This window comes from Scardinius erythrophthalmus, assembly GCF_964197995.2.
Source record: "Scardinius erythrophthalmus genome assembly, chromosome: 20".
In the NCBI taxonomy this organism is placed as follows: Eukaryota; Metazoa; Chordata; class Actinopteri; order Cypriniformes; family Leuciscidae; genus Scardinius; species Scardinius erythrophthalmus.
This window is the reverse complement of record NC_138240.1, coordinates 21695213-21719400: the sequence shown is the minus strand read 5'-3', so window position 1 is coordinate 21719400 and position 24188 is coordinate 21695213. Positions and strand designations below refer to the sequence as shown.

The 24188-nt window shown below is 37.0% G+C and overlaps 1 protein-coding gene and 1 long non-coding RNA gene across 3 annotated transcripts in view; both read right to left on the bottom strand.

Moving 5' to 3' along the window:
- gfra2a (GDNF family receptor alpha 2a) overlaps positions 1–24188 on the bottom strand; it is a 99430-nt gene that overhangs the window by 46718 nt on the left and 28524 nt on the right. For both annotated transcript variants that reach the window (XM_081348933.1, XM_081348934.1), the window contains exon 3: positions 9505–9591. In XM_081348933.1, coding sequence (XP_081205059.1) covers positions 9505–9591 — 87 coding nt within the window. The remainder of the gene's footprint in view (positions 1–9504; positions 9592–24188) is intronic.
- On the bottom strand, positions 14834–17438 carry LOC308680676. The gene is made up of 4 exons (XR_014028937.1): positions 17321–17438; positions 17116–17174; positions 16757–16922; positions 14834–15335 (listed from the first exon to the last, which is right to left on the bottom strand). It is a non-coding gene; the product is annotated as an uncharacterized lncRNA (long non-coding RNA).

Below are 24188 nucleotides of genomic sequence, written 5' to 3'. Positions count from 1 at the left end.
TTTCTTTACTTCTCATTACTCATTATCTCCTTCTATTATAATACTTATTTAGGAGAGGAAGAGAGAGAGAAAAGAGAGATCCAAACTTTTTCAGTCTGCTGTAACAGAATGGGTCCCTGAGGTTCACTTATAATATTAATAAAAACAATTCTGCAACAAAGTCCTTATAATATGCTTTTTATTACAATGTTCAATCCTCTTACTGACCTCAGGAATTAAATTGCTTCTATATATTTTTTTATAAATTATAAAAATACATAACACTTTACAATAATGTCCCATTAATTACAACCCGTTCTCACACCTAAGGCGTCACTTTAAACCATGCTTCAAAATCTGACGCTCAAAGCACCCTTTAGCGTCCATATGAGACGCATAACCCTACCACAGACCTAAACCTACCCAACCGAAGCGTCACATATTGACGCTAAAGGGTGCTTTGAGCGTCAGATATTGACGCTTCCGAAAGCGTCAGTTACATGACGCCTAAACCTACCCATAACCGAAGCGTCACATATGGACGCTAAAGGGTGCTTTGAGCGTCAGATATTGAAGCATGGTTGAAAGTGACAAAAAGTGACGCCTTAGGTATGAGAATGTGTTGTTAATTAATGTAGTCAATGTATGAACTACTAGAAATATGCAATACATTTGTTACAGTGGTAACAATAAGGTTCACTAGTGTAGCGACAATGCCTGACATGCGGTCATATGCTGTTCAAATTAGTAAAACCTTGTCTCCAAACACATCCTTCGTTGTCTTTTCCGACAACGGGTCTGTCCATGACGCCGCTAAGTCTGCTTGGACATGTCAAAATTGCAATCTGTTGTTCCCCAGAGGGACATTTTAGTCACAAAAGGAACCCTGTTCTGGACAATCCCCTCTAAAACCCCCATTTCAGCATGGACTCCCTGTGACTTTACAACCTCATGACCCACACACACACACACACACACACACACACACACACACACACACACACACACACACACACACACACACACACACACACACACACAAAACCTCCTTTGAGTACAATTTCATGTAGAAATATGGCTCTTGAGTGTATACCTTCCGATATGTATGTGTGTGATTAGCTTTGCTTTATAATAGAGGTGTGGGTTGCTAAGAGTAAAATCTTTAATCCTAAATGTTCACTGAAAGAAGTTCCTCAATAGTGTCTTGTGGTAAACCTACCTCAGACCATAAAACTTAACGCAAAGGCAAACTAGGCACGTGCCTAGGGCCCGATTGGCGGGATGGGGCCAAGACAGAGAGACAAAAAAAAAAGTCCTATCTACAATTTATTTCAATATTTATTAATTAACTAAAAATAGTGACAATGTTTATCTTAACCATAGACTGTTACATTACTGCAGTTAAACCAATTAATGTGTCCGTTACAAAGTGGGTGCCGGCTTCTGAAAGTATGTGTAACGAACGCTTTCATGTGCTGCGAGGCAAAAGCCTAATAAGCACACAAAGAAGCACAGCTCATAATGCAGGTGTGTGAGTTGTCGTCATCTATTTTGGAGTGATTGCAATGTATTCTAAATATAAACTTGAACTGTAGATCAGCGTCATTTCTGGAAAAATCATTCACCGCTTTATTACGAGTTTAAAAGAGCGCGAGCGTCATTAACGTGCCCAGACGCGACGCTTTGAATTTGCGCGTACAATGAATAACATCGTGTCGGGAGCTGACTAGTAAAAAAGCTACAAAATTAAAAGACAAGACGTCTGTATTCTAAGTTAAAAAGCCAACACACTACAACATTTTTAAATGTTTCAAATAAAGGATCTCATATCTATGGGTCTATCTTCTAAATTCTGCTGCTGATTAGATTATACCCTGATATTACGCCAATAATATCAGTTTGTATATATTTTTTTCTGCTCAGTAGCGATCGTGTCTTTCTCTTCCACTTGATTTGTGTATAGCATATTTAAGGTAGCAATGCAATATAAAGCACATATGCTTATCTACTGAAGTGGGATTCTGGAACTGTGAATAAATTGAATAAAACAGCAAAATAACAACAACAACAACAATAACATCTTCATTAAACAAAAAAGAGATTACCTTAGATAAAGTTTGATTAATATGTACATACAGTACCGGTAAAAGTCTGGACCCATTACTATTTTTAATGTTTTTAAATATTATGCTCTACAAGCCTGCATTTATTTGATCAAAAATACAGAAAAAAAAAAAACAGGAATATTCAGAAAGGATGTGTTAAATATATAAAAAGTGATAGTGAAGACTTTTTTAAAACAACTTTTTAATAATCAAAAATCCTGAAAAAAGTATCACAGGTTATAAAATAAATATTAAGCACCATTTCTAACATTTGATAATAAATCAGAATATTATAAAGTTTTCTGAAGGATCCCGTGACACTAAATTCAGCTTTGCATCACATAAATATAAAGTATAGTAAAATAGAAAACCATTATTTTAAATTTTAATAATATTTCACTATATTATTTTTCTGTATTTTTGATCAAATAAATCCAGGCTTGATGAGCATAAGAGACTTCTTTCAAAAACATTAAAAATAGTAATGTGTCCAAACTTATGTACTGTGTAAGTAAAAATATACTGCTTTTAAAATTAAATGTTGTATAAATAAAAAGGTTAGGAATCATATTTGTTTCAAGTGTTTTTTTATTGGGGGTGGGGGGCCTCCAACATGAATTTTGCCTAGGGCCTCCTAATGTCTAGAACCGGCCCTGTTCGTAAGACATTCCAGAACACACACTCTGGACTTTGAAACAGATATTCCCCCACTCAACAAGCCACTAAATAGATATGTATTCCTATGTTTCTCAAAGTGTCGTCACTTGCCATAACGGAAACACTGACAACTTTATTGTGGGTTTAATCAAACTTTATTTGTGTGTAATTATGCATATAAATGTAACGTTATGTTCCCCCAATCTTTACCTGTCATAATTGATATCTCTGTAATCCTCTCCATCTCACGGAGACGAATCTTGACTGCAAAGTACAATAATATGCATTTGTTCCAGGAAATATCATATTTCTAAGTATGAATCCTTTCCCTCATAAGACATATGGTAAAAGGGGGCGTGTTGTTCTTCACACAAAGAAGACGTCTTCCCGCTACAGATCAGAAGTTTTGATTCGCTCTGTCACAAAACAAGGCGTAAACAGATTGTCTGTTAAAAGGAAGAGACCCCCACTTCTCACTCTCTTCTCTCTTCGATCCCGCTGATCCCACTTCCTCGCTTCTCCGGTCCCTGACCTTCTCCCTTCTTCTCCACGTGCAGCGCTGCTCCAGCTGGACAGGCCTTGCCTTGGCCTCTGGGACACATGGCCCGCACCATGAAAAAGCCTGCCGTCTCTGCAACCAAGATCTGAAACCTCTCCCGTCCCGGGAGACGCACCTGACTTTCTCGGTAATATTACATTCAGTGAGCCTTTTTAAACTTCGCGGCACTGGAAGACCCAGCAGAAACAGGACACGTCCCTTCTCTCTATTTCTCTCTTTCTTTCATTTCGTTTCATTCTGATCACTTATGTTATTGTTTGGTTATATGTTTGTTTGTTTATTGTTTGCATTTTTACGTACGTTTATATTCGTAGCTCATATAATCTCTAGTTTTGCATTTATTAAAATTCATAAATACTTTTCACTGTCTCTGTGTTTGAAAAATCCACCTTATAAGTCAATGAATCTAAAAGATCTAAGCTACAAGCTCGATATTAGACTACATTCAGTAGTTTTAATTAATAAACTCAGAGAGTTTGATGTCCGTGGCCAGAACATAAACTCTCTCGAAGTTTGTGAATACCTCTTCTTAACTGTAATGATTTTACATTTGTTTCGCTGGATGAATTAAATGTTGGTCAGACCAGTTACAGAACAAGGTAATCTCGATAATTGATAAAATAAATGTACATGCGACTTATGAATTATGACCATGAGTAATAAATATTAATATTCCCAAAATTCCCCATATTCTTGAGCTAATTCATATTTACCCAGAGTCGTAAACGCTACACTAGTTAACATTAGTACATTAGTTAGCATGAACTAATAATGAACTGCACTACATTATACAGCATTTATTAATCTTTGTTGATGTTAATTTCAACATTTACTACATTATTAAAATCTTGTTAACATTAGTTAATGTAATGGGAACAAACATGAACAAACAATGAATGACTATTTTTTATGAACTAATGTTACCAACGGTTAGTTTGTGTTAGTTAATACATTAACTAATGTTAACTAATGAACCTTATTGTAAAGTGTTACCGTTACAGTAATTATTGGGTGTTGATGATGTGCAAATGTAGGAGGTTGTGCATTCAAATGTATTCAACTATTGCAGAAGTATGAAACAAGTTTTTGCTGTGAATTTCTGTAAACTGTCTTTTTTTTTTTTTACTGAGAGGAGGTTTTGACTGTTGAAAGTTACAGTAATAATTTCTTTTATCTCAAAACATCCAGGAAAATATGTCTCCTCATTATATGAATCGTTTGATTTGTGTGGACATTTCTGAAGTCTAAAACCAGTTTACTTTCAAACTTTTAGCATCAGCAGGGACCACAAAGCAACAGTCTTATTGTTGGTTTAATAATCAGTGGCTATGACCCAGGCTTGTTTGTATAACACAGACCATATCTCATTCCCTGCTGACAGGGATGCCACAGGGTAAACAGTCTCATTACATTTCTCCATTGAAGGGGCACAAAGGCAACAGTAAAGTATGAATTTCAAATGTGCTTTTACAGTTAATATAGCCAGCAGTAAAGGGGAAAGAAACAACATATGTGCAAGGTAATAGGAAGAAGAGAGAAGATAACAATGTCTTGAACTGAGGTTGTGTTGGGTGTTTAACAGTGTTTTCCCTTTGAAGGGAATGAAGGGGGACGAGAAAGAGGGAACTGGTCTCAGCGGCTGAAGGTTACGTTTTTACACTGTAACTTGTAAGTTTGTCAAAATGTTTGTGTTCTCACAATATAATGTTCTGAATCGATATATGCATGGTTCAAGACTGATAATTAGAATTGTGATACATATTTCTTCAGTTTAAGTTTTTTTAAAGTTTTTTTTTTTTTTTTTGAGGGGGTCATTATCAAAATTTTGTGTCAAACTTGACTTTTAGTCCAGAAACTCCTGTTTGATTTAAATTGTTGCACAAATCCATTTTATACTACAGGGCTGTTGAATGCTTGAATCTGATTGGTTGACGAACATTCTAACGTGTGCAATTATTTTCCGGTAAATGCACGGCTAAAGTAGTTCCAGGCAGGTGTTGACCGCATTACAAAGGACCTTACAGTCTACAACAGCAAAAGAACCAAAACCTACAATGAAACTGACCAAGCAAATAAATATGTTAAACAATAGAATAAAAGCGACAAATTATTTCCATGTTTTTTGCCACAAAATTACGTTTTATTATATATGGAAAGCAGATGCTCTCACGCTCTTCACCCGTTCTTTCCTACTCAAACGCAGTAATGCACATACATATTATGGACACACACTCGCAGAGAAAAGTGTTACTAGGGCTGTTTAAATTAACCAATATGTTTTACCTTTTCTAGAAATCTCTAAGTTTTCAATGCCAGGTGTGAGGAACTCAGTGCTATCATTGGCTCTGCATGCTGTCAGATTATCGCAACACGTAGCTATCGCTTCATCTCCCCAAAGGACTTAACCTGTCAAATATACCCAATCATTTCCAATGCTGAACTCAGAATAGAAAAATGCTTGAGGCAATGAAGACTAAGTGAATCACAAAGATTAAGGTGTTTTTAACAGGTGGATTGCACAACTCATCTTAAATCGACTTTAATGATAAACAGCAATATTTAAATTTCTTATTTACATTATGCATGAAGTAAGGTATATTATCATAAAATCGTCAATCTCACTCATGTATTGTCCCAGTTCCCTTTGCACACATATGTTTTCATGCATTTCATGTGCACTTCACATTCTGAATATGAGCAGAAAGCTCATAAAGTCTTGCTTTTATCACTTCATTACCTTCTTCGTCTGCCTGTTTTGACAGTAATGCTGGCCATGACTGTAAGAGTGGACCTCCATTACAGCAAAGAGCAGCAAATAAACACTACATGAAGATACTAAACGCAAGAAAATTATTATGGAAGAGGTCGCCATCATTCAACCTGTCAGTCTGAATGCTGTTTTATTGGTCCAAAAGATTTGATCAGAAGCTAGTGTAAATTGGAAGCCACTATGAGTATAATAAAACTGCACGATCATATTATTCTGAACCTGCAGAGATTATGGTCTCATGCCACCATAATCTCTTTTCAAACCGTTTTAGATTTTGCAGGCATTTCTGAGGTGGTTTCTCACTAAAAGTTCTTAGTAAAAAGCACTTCATTGAACTGAGTGTATATTTGTTTTGTGCACTGCCTGACATTTCTTTTTTAAAGTGTTCAGTCAAAATGGTTTGACCATATTATAAAGATCTCCCATTTTAATCAAACACAGAATGCTTACCACCATTTTGTCATATGATTTGGTATTTCCTGTATTTCCACAGTGTTTGCTGTGCAAAACCACTAAATCTCCTATATAAAAATGTGTAGCATGATTTTTTATCAATTCTATGCAACATAACACTTACTAGGAATAGTTGCAAAAAAAAAACAAAAAAACTAACCAGTTTAGCTTTGATTTTTCAGAAGCTCAAAGAAACTGCACACCCAACTTTGGTGAGACAAAATGTCACACAACGGAAAGATTCCTTCTTTAATGCAAATTGAAAGGCGAGAAAATAATAGATGATTTCTCACAGACCACTGTGCCTGAAAGGGTTCATCTAATTTATATTCTACTTTTTCTATTCTTCTGTTTGTCTGCATTTCTTTTTCTAGTGGCTTATTCTGTTAGAAAGTATTTCTGCTCGCCAGGCTTGAGGGATTTGTCAAAAGAAATGAAAAAGAAAGTGAACAAGCAGGAGAGAAGATTCTCCTGTTAATAGACTCTTCATCGGCACCTGAAATGACCCATGAAGAGAGTCTTATGTCATGTCATAAAATGCTCTGTCATATTTCAGACAGACAAATATTTTTTGCCCTGGCCTGATATCTATCAAATTGAACACAGAGTGTAAACCACAACATGAAGTGGTATGTTGAAATGCAGTATGCAATTTTTTTTTACAGTGCAATATGACTGTATATCTCACAATTGTGAATTTACTTCTCGTAATTGTGAATTTATAAACCACAATGCAACTTCTTGCAATTATGACAGTTTCTTGTAATTTGATGCATACGTCAGAATGGGACTTAACAAATGTACAAAATCTCATTGTAACTTTACATCTCACAATTGTGAATTTGTTTCTTGTAATTGTGACTATAAATCACAATGTAACTTTATATCTTACAATTGAGACTTTATTTCAAGTATTTAGATTCTGCGCATTAGTTTGTTAAAAGTCATTCTCAGATATGCAGTCAAATTACTTCAAATTACCAATTACTATCAAATTAATTTAACAAAGTCTCAATTGTACGATTTAAATTTACACTGTGATTTTAAAGTCACAACTACAAGAAACACATTTAAAATTGTGAGATATAAAGTCATATTGAGATATTGCGCATTAGTTTGTTAAAAGTCATTCTTAGATATACAGTCAAATCTCACAATTTTAAATGTATTTTTTTTATTGTGATTCTTTATTAATCTCAGTGTAAATTTAAATATTGCAACTGTGACTTTTTTCTCGTAATTTGAATTCATATCTCAGAATGTGACGAACTAATGCGCCAAATCTCAAAGTGGCATTACATCTCACAATTGTCAAATTGTTTCTCATAGTTTTGACTTTATAAATAACAGAGTAACTTAACATGTTGCAATTGCGACTTTGTTTCTCGTAATTTGACTTCATATCTCAGAATGTGACAAACCAATGCGCCAAATCTCAATGTGGCTTTCGATCTCACAATTGTGATTTTCTTTCTTGTAATTGTGACTTCATATGTCGCAATGTGGCTTTTAACAAATTAATACGCAATTCACTCTTATTGATTTCCCTCGTGTGTGTTTTAGGATTTTACTTCATACTATCCACTAACTGCATGTACAGTGTATAGAAACATCAGCAACACAATAGTGCTTCCAGTGATATATGAATCCAGGGTTGTGCATCGCAGCATTTGGAGCACTAAGGGATCACAATTAATGTTGCCTGATCCTAAATATGGCACATAGGGCTGTTCCACTTCCAGATTGGGAGAGATCCCCGCCAGGGAGTGGATACGGGCTGAGTGGGTCCGCCAGCTTTACCCTCAATATGTCAGTGTTAGTGCTGCGGTCCACTTGTTCCTCTCACCCTCTGTAGTAAATGAACAGACACAGCCAGTCTAGAATAACGACTCGGGCTGTCACATCAAATCAAAAGATGCCATCTCAATCTGCGAGGGTTGTGAGTGAGACGCAATGAGACGTATCTCAGGCCTCCCTTTTATCAGCAAGGATTTTAAAGGTTTCTTTAGAGAGAAACTATAGCCTTTGGTTTGCTGTCGGAATGACTCTTGCTTTGAAACGGTGAAAGAAAAAATGGTTTGGAAAAACATGATGGTGAGTAAATGATGATAGAATGTGAACTTGTGGGTGAACTATCCCTTCAAATCAGTCTCCAAACTCATTTTCCCCATTTACGTTGTCATACAATCAACTGAAGATGTGATAACCATAACAATACATACAATTATACAACAAAGACATTCAATCATACTTAACTCACCTCTCTGTAAAATTACATGATCAGCTAATGTTTACACAATCAGCTAATGGAGGCTGTGTCCACATTTCCCATCAACAATGTTTATTTATTTTGTATAAAGAAAGAAAGAAAGGAAAAATGCAAACTCCTACTCACAGCAGGACTTTCAAGACACAAAAATGGTATTATGGCAAGAAGATGGATCTGACAACCCTGTTGAATTCGATATTTCTATAGTGCACATGAGATTTGTCATTCAATGGCTACTTTTTTTTCTTTTCATATCAGAGTAAAACAAAAAGAGTTATTCTGGTTGTTCCAGGCTCTGTGAAGCTGTGATAATGGATTGGATACAATATGTCTGTCCTCTACTGTCTGTAATGACTGCTGTCAGTGAATTAAACATTACACTTAACTCATGCCAAGGTGACAAATGCCTAGAAAGGTTTCTATTTCACTGGAAAAAGCGCATGCTCCTGTTTCTTTTTTTCCTAGACAGGAAAATTACTAATTTATCTTCACTTCGCCCTTTATTATGTTTGGAATGTGCTAAAAGAAACATTTAGAAAGAAGAAACTTTTTAAACTTTAAGTGTTCTGTATTGGAACATAATAATAATTCATTTAGTGCTGGATTTTCTGAGTTTCATATAAGAGATGGCAATAAAAAGAAGTCAATATCAACAGCGAACAGTACAGCACATTGCCAGAATGTATTCGTAATGGAAATATTGAATAATTACCTGAGATGATTGACGCCAGGCGAAATGCATCTGAATGTCGATGAGGCGTCATGGGTTCATAAGGAGATGGCTCATAAAAATCCTCACCTAAAAAAAAAGACATAATTATAGACCATTAAAATAATGTATAGCACTGTACATACCCACACACTACAATTCTACACTGCATTTGTATGCTAGATTAGTACATTGTGCTAGATTGTTGTCACATGTCCTTATTATGTTGTATGTTTATTTCAATGTGTGGCATCCAATTATCATCTGAGAATCCAACTTTGTGTTAAAAAATGCTGTCTGATAAAATATTAAGCCAAAACAACTTGGATACAATCTCAGCTTATATTACTTACAGTTCATCACACTGGAAATGGAAGGTCAAGTAGATCCTTAAGTAGAGTAAATATTCTCTGTTGTATACTGCACATTTTTGGTTCATGATGTCAGGTCATTTTCAGTGGTAGTACACACTATGCACTTACACTATACTCTATAGACAAAAATTGAGCTTTCCCAAGTGGATCAATTTGAACACGTTGTTTTTTGTAATGTGGACTATGAAAACAGAGGTATTTGAAAACGATGACACATGTTTAGTTCTGTCATGACAACTCTTGGAGAGATTGGCATGGTAATGGATATGGCAATGCTAATGTATTTGGTCTCGGTGGAATAGATCTGCTACGCTTCTGCCGCTGCAAAACAAGTATACCGTGACTTGCTACTGCCAATACATTCACAGACATTGCTGTGAACATGTAAGACATGCTGCACATATTTTTACATTTACATTTACATTTACATTTAGTCATTTAGCAGACGCTTTTGTCCAAAGCAACTTACAAACAGTGTTTGGAATAACGGCGTTTAAAAGAATGGCGTTAGGTAACGACGTTATTTTTTCAGTAACGGGGTAATCTAACTAATTACTTTTCCCGTCGTTACAACGCCGTTAACATTACTGGACATTAAATGCGGTGCGTTACTATGCATTGATTGAATAAACTCTATTAGACATTCTCTGATAAACTGTGTAATCCGAAAGCACCCCTGGCTCGCACAGCTAGTGAAGAGGAGGGTTAATAACGAGGTAAGCGATTATTCTGCTAAGGCAGAGTCATGTCTTTCATGGTAGCCAATCAGAGCCAGTATTTTTACACACATGCCAGCACACGTGCCACACACACAAGCTAAACAGAGATTTGATGAAGCAGCAGAGATGGCGAGTCAGGAGCAATCCGATGAAAAGTTGGCATTTTCAAGGAGGAGATATACTACTTCAAATTCATTGAGGTCAAACAAATCGAACAGTGAAAACATAAAAACATACTCTGTCATTTTGTTTATACAGGACATTCAAACGGCAAAGTGTTTCCAAATTCTTTGACATATAGCAACTTTTTTTTTTTTTTTTTACAGTAACGCAAATAGTTACTTTCCCTGGTAACGAGTTACTTTTATTATAGAGTAATTCAGTTACTAACTCAGTTACTTTTTGGAACAAGTAGTGAGTAACTATAACTAATTACTTTTTTAAAGTAACGTTCCCAACACTGCTTACAAATTAGGACTAAACTAAGCGAGTCATCATGAAGAGGCAAAAAACAACGCAAGAAGTGCTCAAAATACAAAGTTCAGGCATTGTTCAGAGTAGCATTAGCCAGATAAGCGAGGATATAAAGGAAAAGGAACGTTTTTTTATTTATTTATTTTATGTTAAGTGCTCACGGAAGAGAAGGGTTTTCAGTTGTCTTTTGAATGTTGCCAGGGATTCTGCATTCTGGATGAGGGTGGAACTGTGAATGAGAATGAAAGTGATTTTGTGGCTCTTTGTGATGGAACCACGATGCGTCGCTCGTTGACCGATCGTAGGCTTCTGGTAGGGATGTAGACTTGTAGGAGTGAGTGAAAGTAGGAGGAGCTGAGCCTGTGATAGATCTGTAAGCAAGCGTCAATGCCTTGGACTTGATGCGAGCAGCCAGTGCAAAGTGATGAACAGAGGAGTGACGTGGGCCCTTTTGGGCTCGTTGAAGACAAGACAAGCTGCAGCGTTCTGAATCATTTGTAGAGGTTTAGTTGCACATGATGGAAGTCCAGCCAGAAGAGCATTGCAGTAATCAAGCCTAGAGATGACCAGGGCCTGGACGAGAAGTTGTGTTGCATGCTCAGTTAGGAAAGGCCTGATCTTCCTGATGTTGTGCAGTGCAAACCTGCATGATCGAGCTGTCTTTGAAATGTGATCTGTGAAGGTCAGCTGGTCATCCAATATCACTCCAAGATTTCTGACCGACCTTGATGGGGTGATTGATGATGAATCTAGCTGGATAGTGAACTGAAGATTTGGAAGCAGCTTTTGCGATCCGCAGGGCTTCTCTGACCGACAGTAATGCAGTTTCAGTTGAATGCCCTTTCTTAAAGCAGATTGGTTGACATCCAGCTGGTTGGTCAGAGACAAGAAGGATGTTACTTGGTTGAAAACAGCTCTTTCAAGTGTTTTCGCAATGAATGTTAGGAGAGAGATAGGTCTGTAATTCTCTACAAATGATTTGTTTAGTGTTGGTTTTTTAAGCAGTGGAGTTACTCGAGCCTGCTTGAATGCTGTAGGGAAAGTGCCAGTATGGAGGGATGAGTTGATGATGTGTGTGAGTGATGGAAGAAGTGTGGGAGAGATGGCTTGTAGAAGGTGTGAGGGGATGGGGTCTAGAGGGCAGGTGGTAGGATGACTGGAGAGGATAAGTTTAGATACTTCTTCATCGGTTAGCGGAGAGAAGGAGGAGAGAGGGTTATTGGCTATGGAAGGGGTCGGTCCTGGGTTCCTGTATGACATATAACATACATGAATAACCCCCCGTAGCAGATCTATACAGGTGGAGCTGGGGAAGGGGAGGGAAGTAGACTGTTAACAGCAAACACTGCCAGTATTTAAATGTTGAGCCGCAGCTCATTTGCCTCTGATGCAACAGCAACCAGTCAGCTGAGCTATGTAGATAACGATGTGATCGCTACCAAATTGAGTAAAACCTGTAACGTCAAAGACAATTAAGTAATTATGAAATTACATATAAATATGTACTACTATTTAAATACATACTGTAATGTAAGTACACTTAAGTAGCCTTTTTATTTCATTACAATTATATTATCTGCAAGTACAGCTTTTATATAAAATATATACTTTTAAAATTTGAAGTACACTAGAAGTGCACATTCAATACAAATAAGGACACTTCTTTTTCCACAAGGGTTGAAAGGCCCCTGTGCCATGAAAACCCATTGGGAATTATGTCATATCACTGCTACTGTTCACCCATCAGATGTCCCAAAAACTGTGTGTAAACTTCATATTAAAATAAGAAGCTTTGTGACTCTTGAACTGAGTTGGGGAGACAGTAAAAACCCTCAACGATGAGTGTGTGAAGATTGTGCCTGTCAAAATTAAAAATTAGCCAGCCTTTGCCTACAGTACTCCCTTCTGAAAGTCTCTCGGGAGCTTTAATCCAGAATTCGACATTCACAATCATTCCATGTAATTCACACACCTGCATACTAGCAGGGGGCACTCAGATCCTTTTTTCTGTTGGGGAATGCGGATCATTGGAGTATTTAAGCTGTGTCAGTCTCATTTTATCATACCGCGAGCTTCACTGTCACACAACAGTTTCTGAGGCGGATGGGCTACACATGGATGTGTGCACATGCAGAGATGTGATGAAAGATGGCATATGTCTTCAGACGGTCCCTAACTCACATTAGATCACTAACATGGAACAGTGCGTATTAAACATCACTCCACCTGCTGACCGAGTGTCAAGGATTCACTCTGCAGTTAGACAGACAGATAGAATTGTATGAATTATCCTAACTAAAATGATTAGACCAAAACGTCTGGTACAATTAAGTCTGAAAGTAAAATGACTTGATTATACATTTAAAGACATCTGAAAAGATTAGAAGGATTGGAAACTTCCACTGCAGATAAACTAGAAATATTAAATATTAAAAGGTCAAAAAAAGAAAAAGAAAAAAAGGTGTAGATTAAAAAATATATCTGTAAGCAAAGGAAAAATATTTTTAATTTAATTTTTAATTTTTAATTTTAAAGTTTTTAGAAATGTTCTGAATTTTGAAATATTTTCAAAAAGGAAAAATGTTCATTACACCTCACATTTCTGTATACATATTATGAATATATTTTCCATGGTAAAATTATTAAAAAGCATTTAAAAAAATCGAATTATCTGAAATTTTAAGATACATGAAGTTAATTCTGAAATTAAAAACATGTTCACCATTGAAGGGGTGCATTCAAGTCATTGTATATATGAATATATATTTTTTTAATAAATTAATGTATCCTGAGAAAAATTAAATATGTCATTGACCCTGAAACTTAATATACAAGGGTGATTTTGTTTGTATAAATTTATTAGAATAACTGTATACATGAAACAGTGTCTGCAGGGCCATGACATTATTTAAAAACATTATCTGGAGATGGAAAGTCCAGTTACTTTTAGCCAAATTATTTAAAAAGTCAACAGAGCATAGGTGTGAATGACTGATGACCTTTTATGATGCGTGTCAGGTACTCTAATAATGATTTTAACATTCCGGAAAACCACCGGAGTAAACAACATCCCAAGGGAATGAAAAATCACAAACGAGATCTCTTCAATATCTCAACTGTTTCCCCAATATTGACAATAAGATCAAATGGAGAACAAACTGAGACATCGGCTTTCTAAGATGTTTCCCCTGAAAGCAAAAACAACTGGATGTCGAGATGGTCACATTTGTGTCTAGCTCTATTACTCCTAAGCAATTTTACGAGCAGCATCAGAGAAAGTTTATACTTCAATGGAACATTTTCGTTACATTCCCTGAGCTTTGACAAAGCAAACCTTTTCCTTTGGGACTCTGTCTTATTTTTTCTCTTTGTTGTGACTGAATACACTGCAAAATTTTTCGTTGTGAATTTACAATAAATAATTGGATAAATTTTGCATGACTTTCACAGTAAGGATTACAGCAATATACTGTGAAATATACTCACAGCAATTTACTGTAATTTTATATCTGTGATATTACAATGCATTGTTGTAAAAGCACAACTGTATACTGTAACTTCACAGCTTCAATGACAAAGCAATTACTGTGATATTACAGTACATTACTGGGGAATTACAATCTTTTGCTGTACATTGTTACAAGGCCCTGTACTTTTACAGTGTGTACTTTGAAAGTAATGTACAAGTTGACAATAATATACTGTGAATTTACAATCATTGTACAATTAACCCCCTCCCCCCAACAAACAACTCTGAGGTAAAGTCAATGTTAGCCCAATGGCATATTTATTAACAAATACATATTTTTCAATGTACAGCAGATGCCAAGAACTTCAAGAGTTCAAGAAATTCAACTTTCTAGTCATAAAAGTCAGAAAATGCAGAGAAATTGTGCAAACTTGCAATTCAACTAGCTGTGTCACAATAACAGTAATGGACAGGATGGGAATGAGGCCTTCATGGCAAGATAAGAGAGCGATGAAGGAATGTCGTAAAGGGGTCAGGCGCTCCTCTCAGTCTCAAACATTATAATGAGTCCACACGCAACAGCATTGTGTAAAAATCTTGTAGTGCAAAGTTGTCTTGAAAAATTACAAAAAGAACAAGGCTACTCAAAACTGAGCCTGACAACTACCGCTGCAAAAAAAAAACTATGATGCCCACTCAAAGTCAATAAGTTTCCTCAAAAGGGTGCTCACATGAGGGTTCATTGTTGTCCGCTTCTTGGTCTTTGAGCCTCTTTCAGGATTGATGCCCAGGAAGCACCTGTTAATAAGCAAAGATAGTTTCAGTTTCAAATAGACTTACTGTATTGCAGACAGCATTTATCAAGGTGTGCTTTTTGCTGTGCTTTTTCCCCACATCAAACCCTAATAGATTTATAATCCAAACTTGTTAGATCTTACTCTCACCATAATTTTTTTTTAGCCATTTTTAGCCAAGGTGCCTCAGGTTAGGTTTGCCTGAGGCAAATAGGGTTGATTTTCTACTATGAGAGGCCATATCAACGTGTGCCGCCACTGAAATGCATCTTCACACAATTGGCCAGTTGGTAAATTAAAACCAAACCCTGTTGAAAGTATGACAAACATATCCTTTTCAATAAAGGGCCTGAGAGCATTTTGTTCTGCTTTGAAAGAAAATTTCATCTACTTCATTCAATACATTCGCATTTCGCAATAGACGTTTCAAAATCATCATCACATAGCCTGCCCCAAAACAAAATAAATAGCTGTGATTGGACCAGCAGGTATTTGTCAGCATAACATGTGTAGAAACCCAGACTGATCTGCAGAGCAAAATTGAATGAGTTCGCGAGATCAGGGTGGTCTCACCAGGCTAGCCTCAGGCCCCGTCCACACTACTGCGTTTTAGTTTAGAAACGGAGAATTAAAACGAATACGATCGCCGTCCACACCAGCGTTTTAGCTGCATATTAGAATTGATCTCCGTCCACATTAAAACGACTGAAAACGCGTATCACGTGACCATTCACCAACACTGGGCATGCGCGTGCCGGTGTAAACCTAGAGACTTTCAAACATAGACTGTAAAAAAATGCTTTCAAACATCAAAATGTCATTTATTAATATGTATTTGTGTCAAAATGACATATAAACATGTTTTCCTATTCTATTTTTCTTGGAAACGCTTCCAACACGCTTGCGTGTCGCATGAAAAATAGGCGTCGGTTCTATATAGCATGTAGTGGTATGCGTTTACTGCGCGAGCCGCACCTGAGACGCTTCCAAGAGGCAGTTTCTTCTTCTTCTTACTGTAAGAAACTGTTCCAGCGGGTGGAGTTTACTGGTACTGAATATTACCTGTGTATACTCCATGACTGATGACACCCAATCATAGAGCCGAGCGCGAGCCTCTGCGTCATCGTTTCTAAAGTCCTCCGTTTTGACCCGTCCACACTAAAACGCCCTCCGGAGTTTCAAAACGAAAAACGGGTCGGCAGCGTTTCTAAACTTCTCCGTTTTGGGTCTCCGTTTTTGCCGTTTTAGTGTAGACGGGAGGTGTAAACGTAGCAAAAGGTCTCCGTTTTTAAACAAAAACGCGGTAGTGTGGACGGGGCCTCAGGTACCTCGTTTGTCAGCATTTTAGACCTCAAGACAATCATTGAGTTGGAAGCCTGTACTATAATGTGAATTACAAGATTAAATGTGATCTTTATAAAATACCTTTGAATGAACTCCAGCGTTGACGATCCAGCGGCAGGATACTCAAGGTTGAAGACGTAATAGCTGCTGAAGAAAGCAGCTACTCCGTGTAAAAAGAAAGGGTGTGGGCCCATCACGACATGTCCCTCGATGGATATAAGCCATCCAGAGGGCTTCATCATGTCACCTGAAATGAACAGATACAGCATTATGTGTTATGAGCACTTTGCGATCTGCTTAAGATACAAATGGCTATACAAATGTAATTATTATTATTATTATAATTATAATTATTATTACTTATTGTGGTCTTGTAGATTTCTAGAATGAAAACAAAATAATGAGTTAGAAATGTCGATACTAGATCAAAGTAACATTACCTTGAATGATCAAGCAGGGGCTGCTGGGGAGTTCTGCAGTATTGACCAGTGGCACATGGCTGTAACATAGTTAACACACAATAGCATGGATTTAGGATAAAGGATAAATATTGTTCATTGGTCAGAGGTAGTAAATCATGCAAGGTAAATGTTGATAATGTAATCACTCATTTTGCATTTTAAATATTTGAATAAAAAATCTTACATCAACTTCAAGCATCAAACTCTCTCTGATGACCTGGAAAGAAAAGAAAAAGGAGAAATTACACAAATGCAACCAAAAATAAGAATTTCAGTTTGAATGCAGATTATGATCATTGATCATTGTAATTTAATTTTAGCCGTATGTCAAAAATGATAGTGGTATATATTATATAGTGTTTTTTTTCTGTAGCACTTTGAGATTGCTCACTCAATGTAACGTGCATTTACAACTTTTACAATTATTATACATTCATATCAGGACAAGTGGGAAACCCTAATGTTAAAACCCTCCCGTTGTCGAACACGACATGAGACTAAAGGGGGTCGCACACCGGATGCGCAGCTCGGCCCCGCGCCGCGCAGCGCCACGTCTTTTAAATTCGAACACATTATTCTCTATGAGAGTACACACACCGGCGGCGCCTTTCGGCGTCTGTCCGCGACGCCCAGCAACGGCTCAGGACCGTGTTCAAAATCCTGCCGCGCCACAGAGCGCCATTTACATGGTTTTATATAAAATTTACATTTATAGAGATGTATATCTTCCTCTTACATTCTCATAGAGAATAATGTGTTCGAATTTAAAAGACGTGGCGCGGCGCGGCGCCGAGCTGCGCATCCGGTGTGCGACCCCCTTAACAGTTAGCTCAATCATGTTGTAACTAGGATATCTGCTGAAAAAAATATTTTTTCATGGACCGTTTGAATCACTAAGTTATTAAAGTTAAACAGCTAACGGTTAGCCCTGCTAATCTATGATAACCTTGACTAATTACAGAAATGTGCACACATAAATAGTAATGTTTGTCCCATCATTGGTTTTTATAAACTTTACAAACACCAGATTTGTCTAAACGGTGATAGTGACATGAAAAATTATAGCGAAACTCTCTTCATTAGCTACTAACATTACTACTATTAGCAAATGCTGTGAGAGAACTTTCAACAATTCCGGGCACTTGCTAACAAAATGTGAACTGTGTCATGCGATAAACGTTTATTTGAAAGTAAATATTATCATCATATTAAAATAACATGGGTGTAAGTGCTGCAAACATGTATGCTACTCACCTTCTCCATTCAGCCCGGAAATTCAGAAGAGGGACACGACCGCGCCTTTTCAGTTCAAATTCAAAACAGTTCGGTTATGTCATGTGACTTTCCAGGGCATAATTTCAATACAATATTTCACTGTAATAATACTGTTTAATGCTGTGAAATCCTTCTTTTTTTTTCACTGTGTTGCTGTGATATTACAGACCTTGTTGTGATATAACAGCAGGTTTTAGATTGCAATATTTTACTGTAAAATAAGAGTTAAATGCTGTAAAATCCAAGGATACTGTAGTTTTTACAGGTATTCATTGGGATATTACAGGGAAACTTAATTACAACAAGTTACTGTAAAACAATACTGTTAATTATTGTGAATTGCTGGTAATTTTTAACAGTGTAGTTATGTTTGAACTTGACAAACCAAAGCACAGTATGAAGCTGTTTTAAATAGCACGTACTAAATGCACAGAACTTAAGAATTAGCATATGTCCTTTTCCGAGTGACATTTCAATCTGAATAAGAGCTCCATCTTTCAGTCGCTCTCCCTTTGCCGTTCCTTCACCTGCAATCATCGCAATGTGAAGTGAACTCTGATGGTCATTTGGAGAGACAGCCTATTACATGAGTCCACAGGGAGTCTGTCTCTGTTTTTTCCCTTGTGTCTTTCTCCCTCTCGCTCTTTCTTGTGTTCTGTCTCTTTGTCTCTGTTATGTGTCTGTCTCTTTTTGTCAGTAAGCCCAGCTCAGGAGTGCCGAGGTGACAGCAGAACAGACAAATGTTGTCTGACAGCTTTCTGCTAGAGAACACTCACCGTCTCACTGTTGCATCAGGTGAGAGATGCCAAACGGCTTCCACAGCTGCACGCGGACAGGGTTGGCAGGATTTTAAAATGAATTCCACTACAGGGTTTTTCGAATTTTTTTTCCAGCACTGGGTTTTACAATGAGTGGACACAAAAGTGAATGGGGAAAATATAGCACTAGTCTCTCAAGTAGACAAGCTAATCATTAGCTTATCTTTCTCACATAATTTTACAAATCCATATTTGGCCTAGTATCAAATGACTTGATACTATAATTGTGCTTGTAGACATGTAAGCGCTACTCATAGCATTTTAGCTTCCCTTACAAAAAAGAAGTTTATTCAAGTGTGCTATTAGTATACTTATTTCAAACTAAAAATTAAAAATGTCTTATTTGCATGTACTCAGAAATATACTTTATGTCCTTCTCAGAAATATACTTTACAAATTAATTACAATTAAGTATAGCTACTTGACTTATACTGACAAAAAGTTTATTTGGTATATTTACTTGTACTCAATCTTTTGATCGATATATACTTAAAAGTATAATTAAGTATCCTATTGCTGGGTTCAGACTACACAATATCAGCCAGATTTTGACACAATCCTTTTGAAGTAGGGTGCTTTGGTTATTCGTAAATGGCAATGGCCGCTGGGATGCAAGAATCTAACGTTTTACCTCATATAGTGTGTCATAGTGGACGACATCCTACGCTGTGTCTGCGATGTTTCACGTTTTAACATCAGAAAGACAAGCATGTATAAATGTGCAGTCTGTAAGAATAACAGCTAGTGGTCGAAGTAGGTACTGCAGTCCGAATTCAAAATATCAGAGATCGTTGTTTCTCCCGCCCCCTCTTCCTCAGACTTGACGCTCACGTGGGTTGCCAGTTTGAGGACACGCAACGGGAACAAACGCAATTGACAATGAAAGACGAGGAGACTTACAACGTAAGTCTCTGCGCTTTAATATGCTCTCTCTCATAGAGATTTTCAGATGGATACAGATATTAGCTTTTTAGGTTGGGTAGAATCTGCAATCTCTGCCCCAGTTTGTTTGCTGGCTGCAATATGGTGTCTTTCCTGCCAACTGGCATCCCAGTGTGTCGAAATACTGATCTGGCAGTGGACGAGATCACACAGACCAAAACAAAAACAGACATTCCAACACGGAACGCACATTTCAAAGTAAAATAACTGGCTGTAGAAGTGTTTTTCAGATAAACTAGTATGTGAACTCAGTTTCTCATATTATGGTATTTTTATGCTTTAGTAGAGGGAAAAAGTTATATACAGCACATTTAATTTTTTTTCGGCCCTCCACAAAGGGTTCTGTCATATTTGTGAAGTTGACCAATAGGAGCACAGAAGCTCTTCCATACACAGTTTCAAACTGTACTAACCGATTCTGCGGGAGTGTGGGCGGGACCTAGCCTGGTTAAAACCAGACCATTCTCAGTAGTAACTGAGATATGGTCTGGCAAAGCTCCTTTAATAACTCATTTCCAAAGGGGCGTCACCAACGGACGTCGCTCAAATGCCTCTGGGCACAATTGGATAGACCTAAAACTCTTAAAACCAATCAGAGATCGTCATGTGTAAAGCCATATGCTGTGTCCCAATTCGCCTATGTTACACTCTATTTTTTTTACAGTCTATGGTTACACTACGCCATATGTACTCTTTTTGTGAAGAAAATGTATTTACTTTTGATTGTGTAGCAAAAAAGTAGGCAACTTTGGGACATACTACTTCGTCATCTTTATCGGACGGATCTGTCGCGTGCATCCCGTCATGTAAACTGCCCTGTCAATCATCTTGTCACAGTTAAAATCCTCTATTAAATCTAATTTAATTTCCTACCATTTCGGAGAGAAATGTAGTAGCACGTTCATCTGCCAGTGGGTCTTTCATGGAGACTGTCCTCATGTGTTTGCAATTTGAATATAATAATATATTTAAAAGTTGGTGTGCTTCACCAACGGACGTCGGAGTGGATGTCGCTCAAATGCCTCTGGATAGGCTAGACCTAAAACCAATCAGAGCGATCGTCATGTGTAAAGCCCGCCTCAACGTTTCTGACTGGTACCTTGATTTCTCGGCATGGGGAAATGGACTTGAATGAGCTCTTTGCCAGACTTACTTGCAGAGCAAATCTAAATTTGCCGGAAGTTGTCTGGGTTTTCCCAGGCTAGGCGGGACCTTGATACCATGCGGCTCCACTTCACGCTCACTACTTACTGTTTTCTACTTTAATGTGTTTTAAAATGTAATTTTTTCCTGTGATGGCAAAACTGAATTTTCAGCAGCCATTACTCCAATTTTTCAGGAGTCATTTTTGTTTACGGTCTCCTGATGGAGAGAGCAATCTAGTACAAAACAAACTGCATCCAAACATGGATCTAACACTATACAGGTGAGGCTCATCCTGTGCTTTCGTTTGCCCTCACTGTTTTGCCATCCCTTTCTTCAGGATATGTATACCATTAAAAAAAGAGCTCAAATCCTGAGGTGATGAAGATGAATATTTAAAATCTCCCCTGTGCAGGGAGCAACCACTTTGATGGATGTTTTTTGGAAGACCATAACCGTAAAGAATCATTTCTCCACAGTCTACTTTCCACCCCAGACTGTTCACTGTGAAAAATAAACACAAAATCGATGAGCACAGTATAATGGAGGAAGTAAACTCAAAAATCGCCTGCCCTCCTGAAAGAGGACTTGTCACAAAAATGAATATTTGTAGTCAGGCTTCAACTGCGGGCTAATTCGCCTGTGTAGTTAGTCGTAAAAATACAGAGAGAGAAATTTTTAGAACGGAACAAAATGATGATAGCAACAGAGATCCCAATCTGCAGCTAAATCACAGTGTGCTACGCTTCACTGATGCAAGCTGGATAATTGCTTTTGTATAATTGTTTGTGAAGGACTAGAGAATGAGGAGACCGCACCATTATCCTTAGACATTCAAAACATGTGTGACCTCTACGACATCTCCTGACAACATTTTCAATCAATGTCACATCATTAGGCTCTGCAGACAATTTTAATACTGTTACTGTAATGAGTTGATACTTAAACAAGAGATTTGCTGATACAAACTTGTATATTTATCTGTAGTCTCTTTCTTTTTTCCCCCCATCTTCATTGGCATAAGAATAACAGAAAGTAGTTACCAATCCAATAGCAGTCCTTAAACGAGACATTTCCCTTCAATACTGTCACCACAGCCTTTGTTCATAAAATTGATGTTTGGGACACACACTGTGTCTAATAAGCCTCAGCCCCCCTGTTAATACTCCATTAGGTCAGCAGGAAACAAGTAATTCAAGCAAAGCAAGCACTAATGTCCCTAAAGCATCAGCCAAGACATTCAATATCAACCTGACTGAGCAAGGCCTTTGATCCTGTTCCAAATAGACACGGGATATAGAAAGAGACTGTGATTCAATCCACAACATCCAATAGTTTATTTTTGAGACATCCTATTGATAGACTTAAAGAGCATGAATATACATAACCTGTGTGTGTGTGTGTGTGTGTGTGTGTGTGTGTGTGTGTGTGTGTGTGTGTGTGTGTGTGTGTGTGTGTGTGTGTGTGTGTGTGTGTGTGTGTGTGTTGTTATTTTGCATAGCAATACGAGTACAAAAAGTGTCCACAGAAGTGAGCTAAAACTGACAAATCCTCCCTGTGGGGACATTCAGAGACACCATTAAAAGGAAAAATTATTCATGAATATGGTAAATCTTCTTCTTCTTATATTATTATTATTATTATTATTATTATTATTATTATTATATTTTAATTGGAAAATGGGAAAATTAGTAATTATACTTAATTATATATATTTATATATATATTAAAGCGATTAAAGTCTATGGTATGTTATTTCACAACACATATACCTAATAAAATGTAACTATCATAAAACTGTGCATTTTGTATGGCAAAATAAAAATCAGCTTTTAACAGGAAGATTTGGTAACACTTTAACACAAAATTTTACTGTATCCTTGTTATATTTTTTACATGTACTTACTGAAGTAATAACAATAAATTATGCATAATTACATGCAACTAACCCAAACCCTAATCCTAACCCTAAGTACATGCTGTTAATTAATATTGCTCAGTACTTAAATGTATAATTACACTGTAGCAAGGGCACAGATTGCATGACATTATGAATTGTTTAAAAAAAATAGGTAAAATAGGTAAAATCTGAAGCAAACCCAGTTAAGAACCACTGAGCAGACTAAACATGAGACGAGGGGAACTTTTCTCTAAAATGCACTTCTAAGGAACTTGTAAGTTTATATTAATACAGACGTCACAAAAGTCCTGTGAGACGACTGAATGAACAGCTGCCTTAAATGCCTATTGTGCGTTTCAAAATTCTGTACATTAATTAAAGAAACAAACTTGTTTATCAAGAGCACTTGGCACTTCAGCCAAGACACCTCTAGGGAAATCAAGATGGTAATTAGGAGTAAGATCAGAGAGTTCTTAAGGAATAGTGCAGCTACAACATGTACACTGCAACACACAGTACAGAGATACACTAAAAACCTGCATCAATAAACACAGCTGAAAATACTTTAAAATCCTCTCTGAGACAAATGAATCTGAATTATACTTCTATGAGTAAGGCATTGCAGTCTTGCAAAAGGATTGCATAGTGTTTCCCAACATTTTCATCCCAACCCAACTACCTTCACATACTCATCGTGTTCCTACATCACATCAGAAATGTGTTATTTTTGAAACACTTATATATTTAAAAATAATAATATATGAAAATACCATACTGTATATCATTAACCATTGCCATTATTAGACATGTTTTTCTCTTTGTGCCAAAAATGTATATGCACCAAGAATGCAACTACATCATATTCAATTATAAATTAGAGATTGATGATGAATTACCCCAACAAAACCAGGGTCTTTACATTTTCCCAGAGAGATTAAATTGGAATCTCACCATATTGTCCTTTTTCAGTTTGC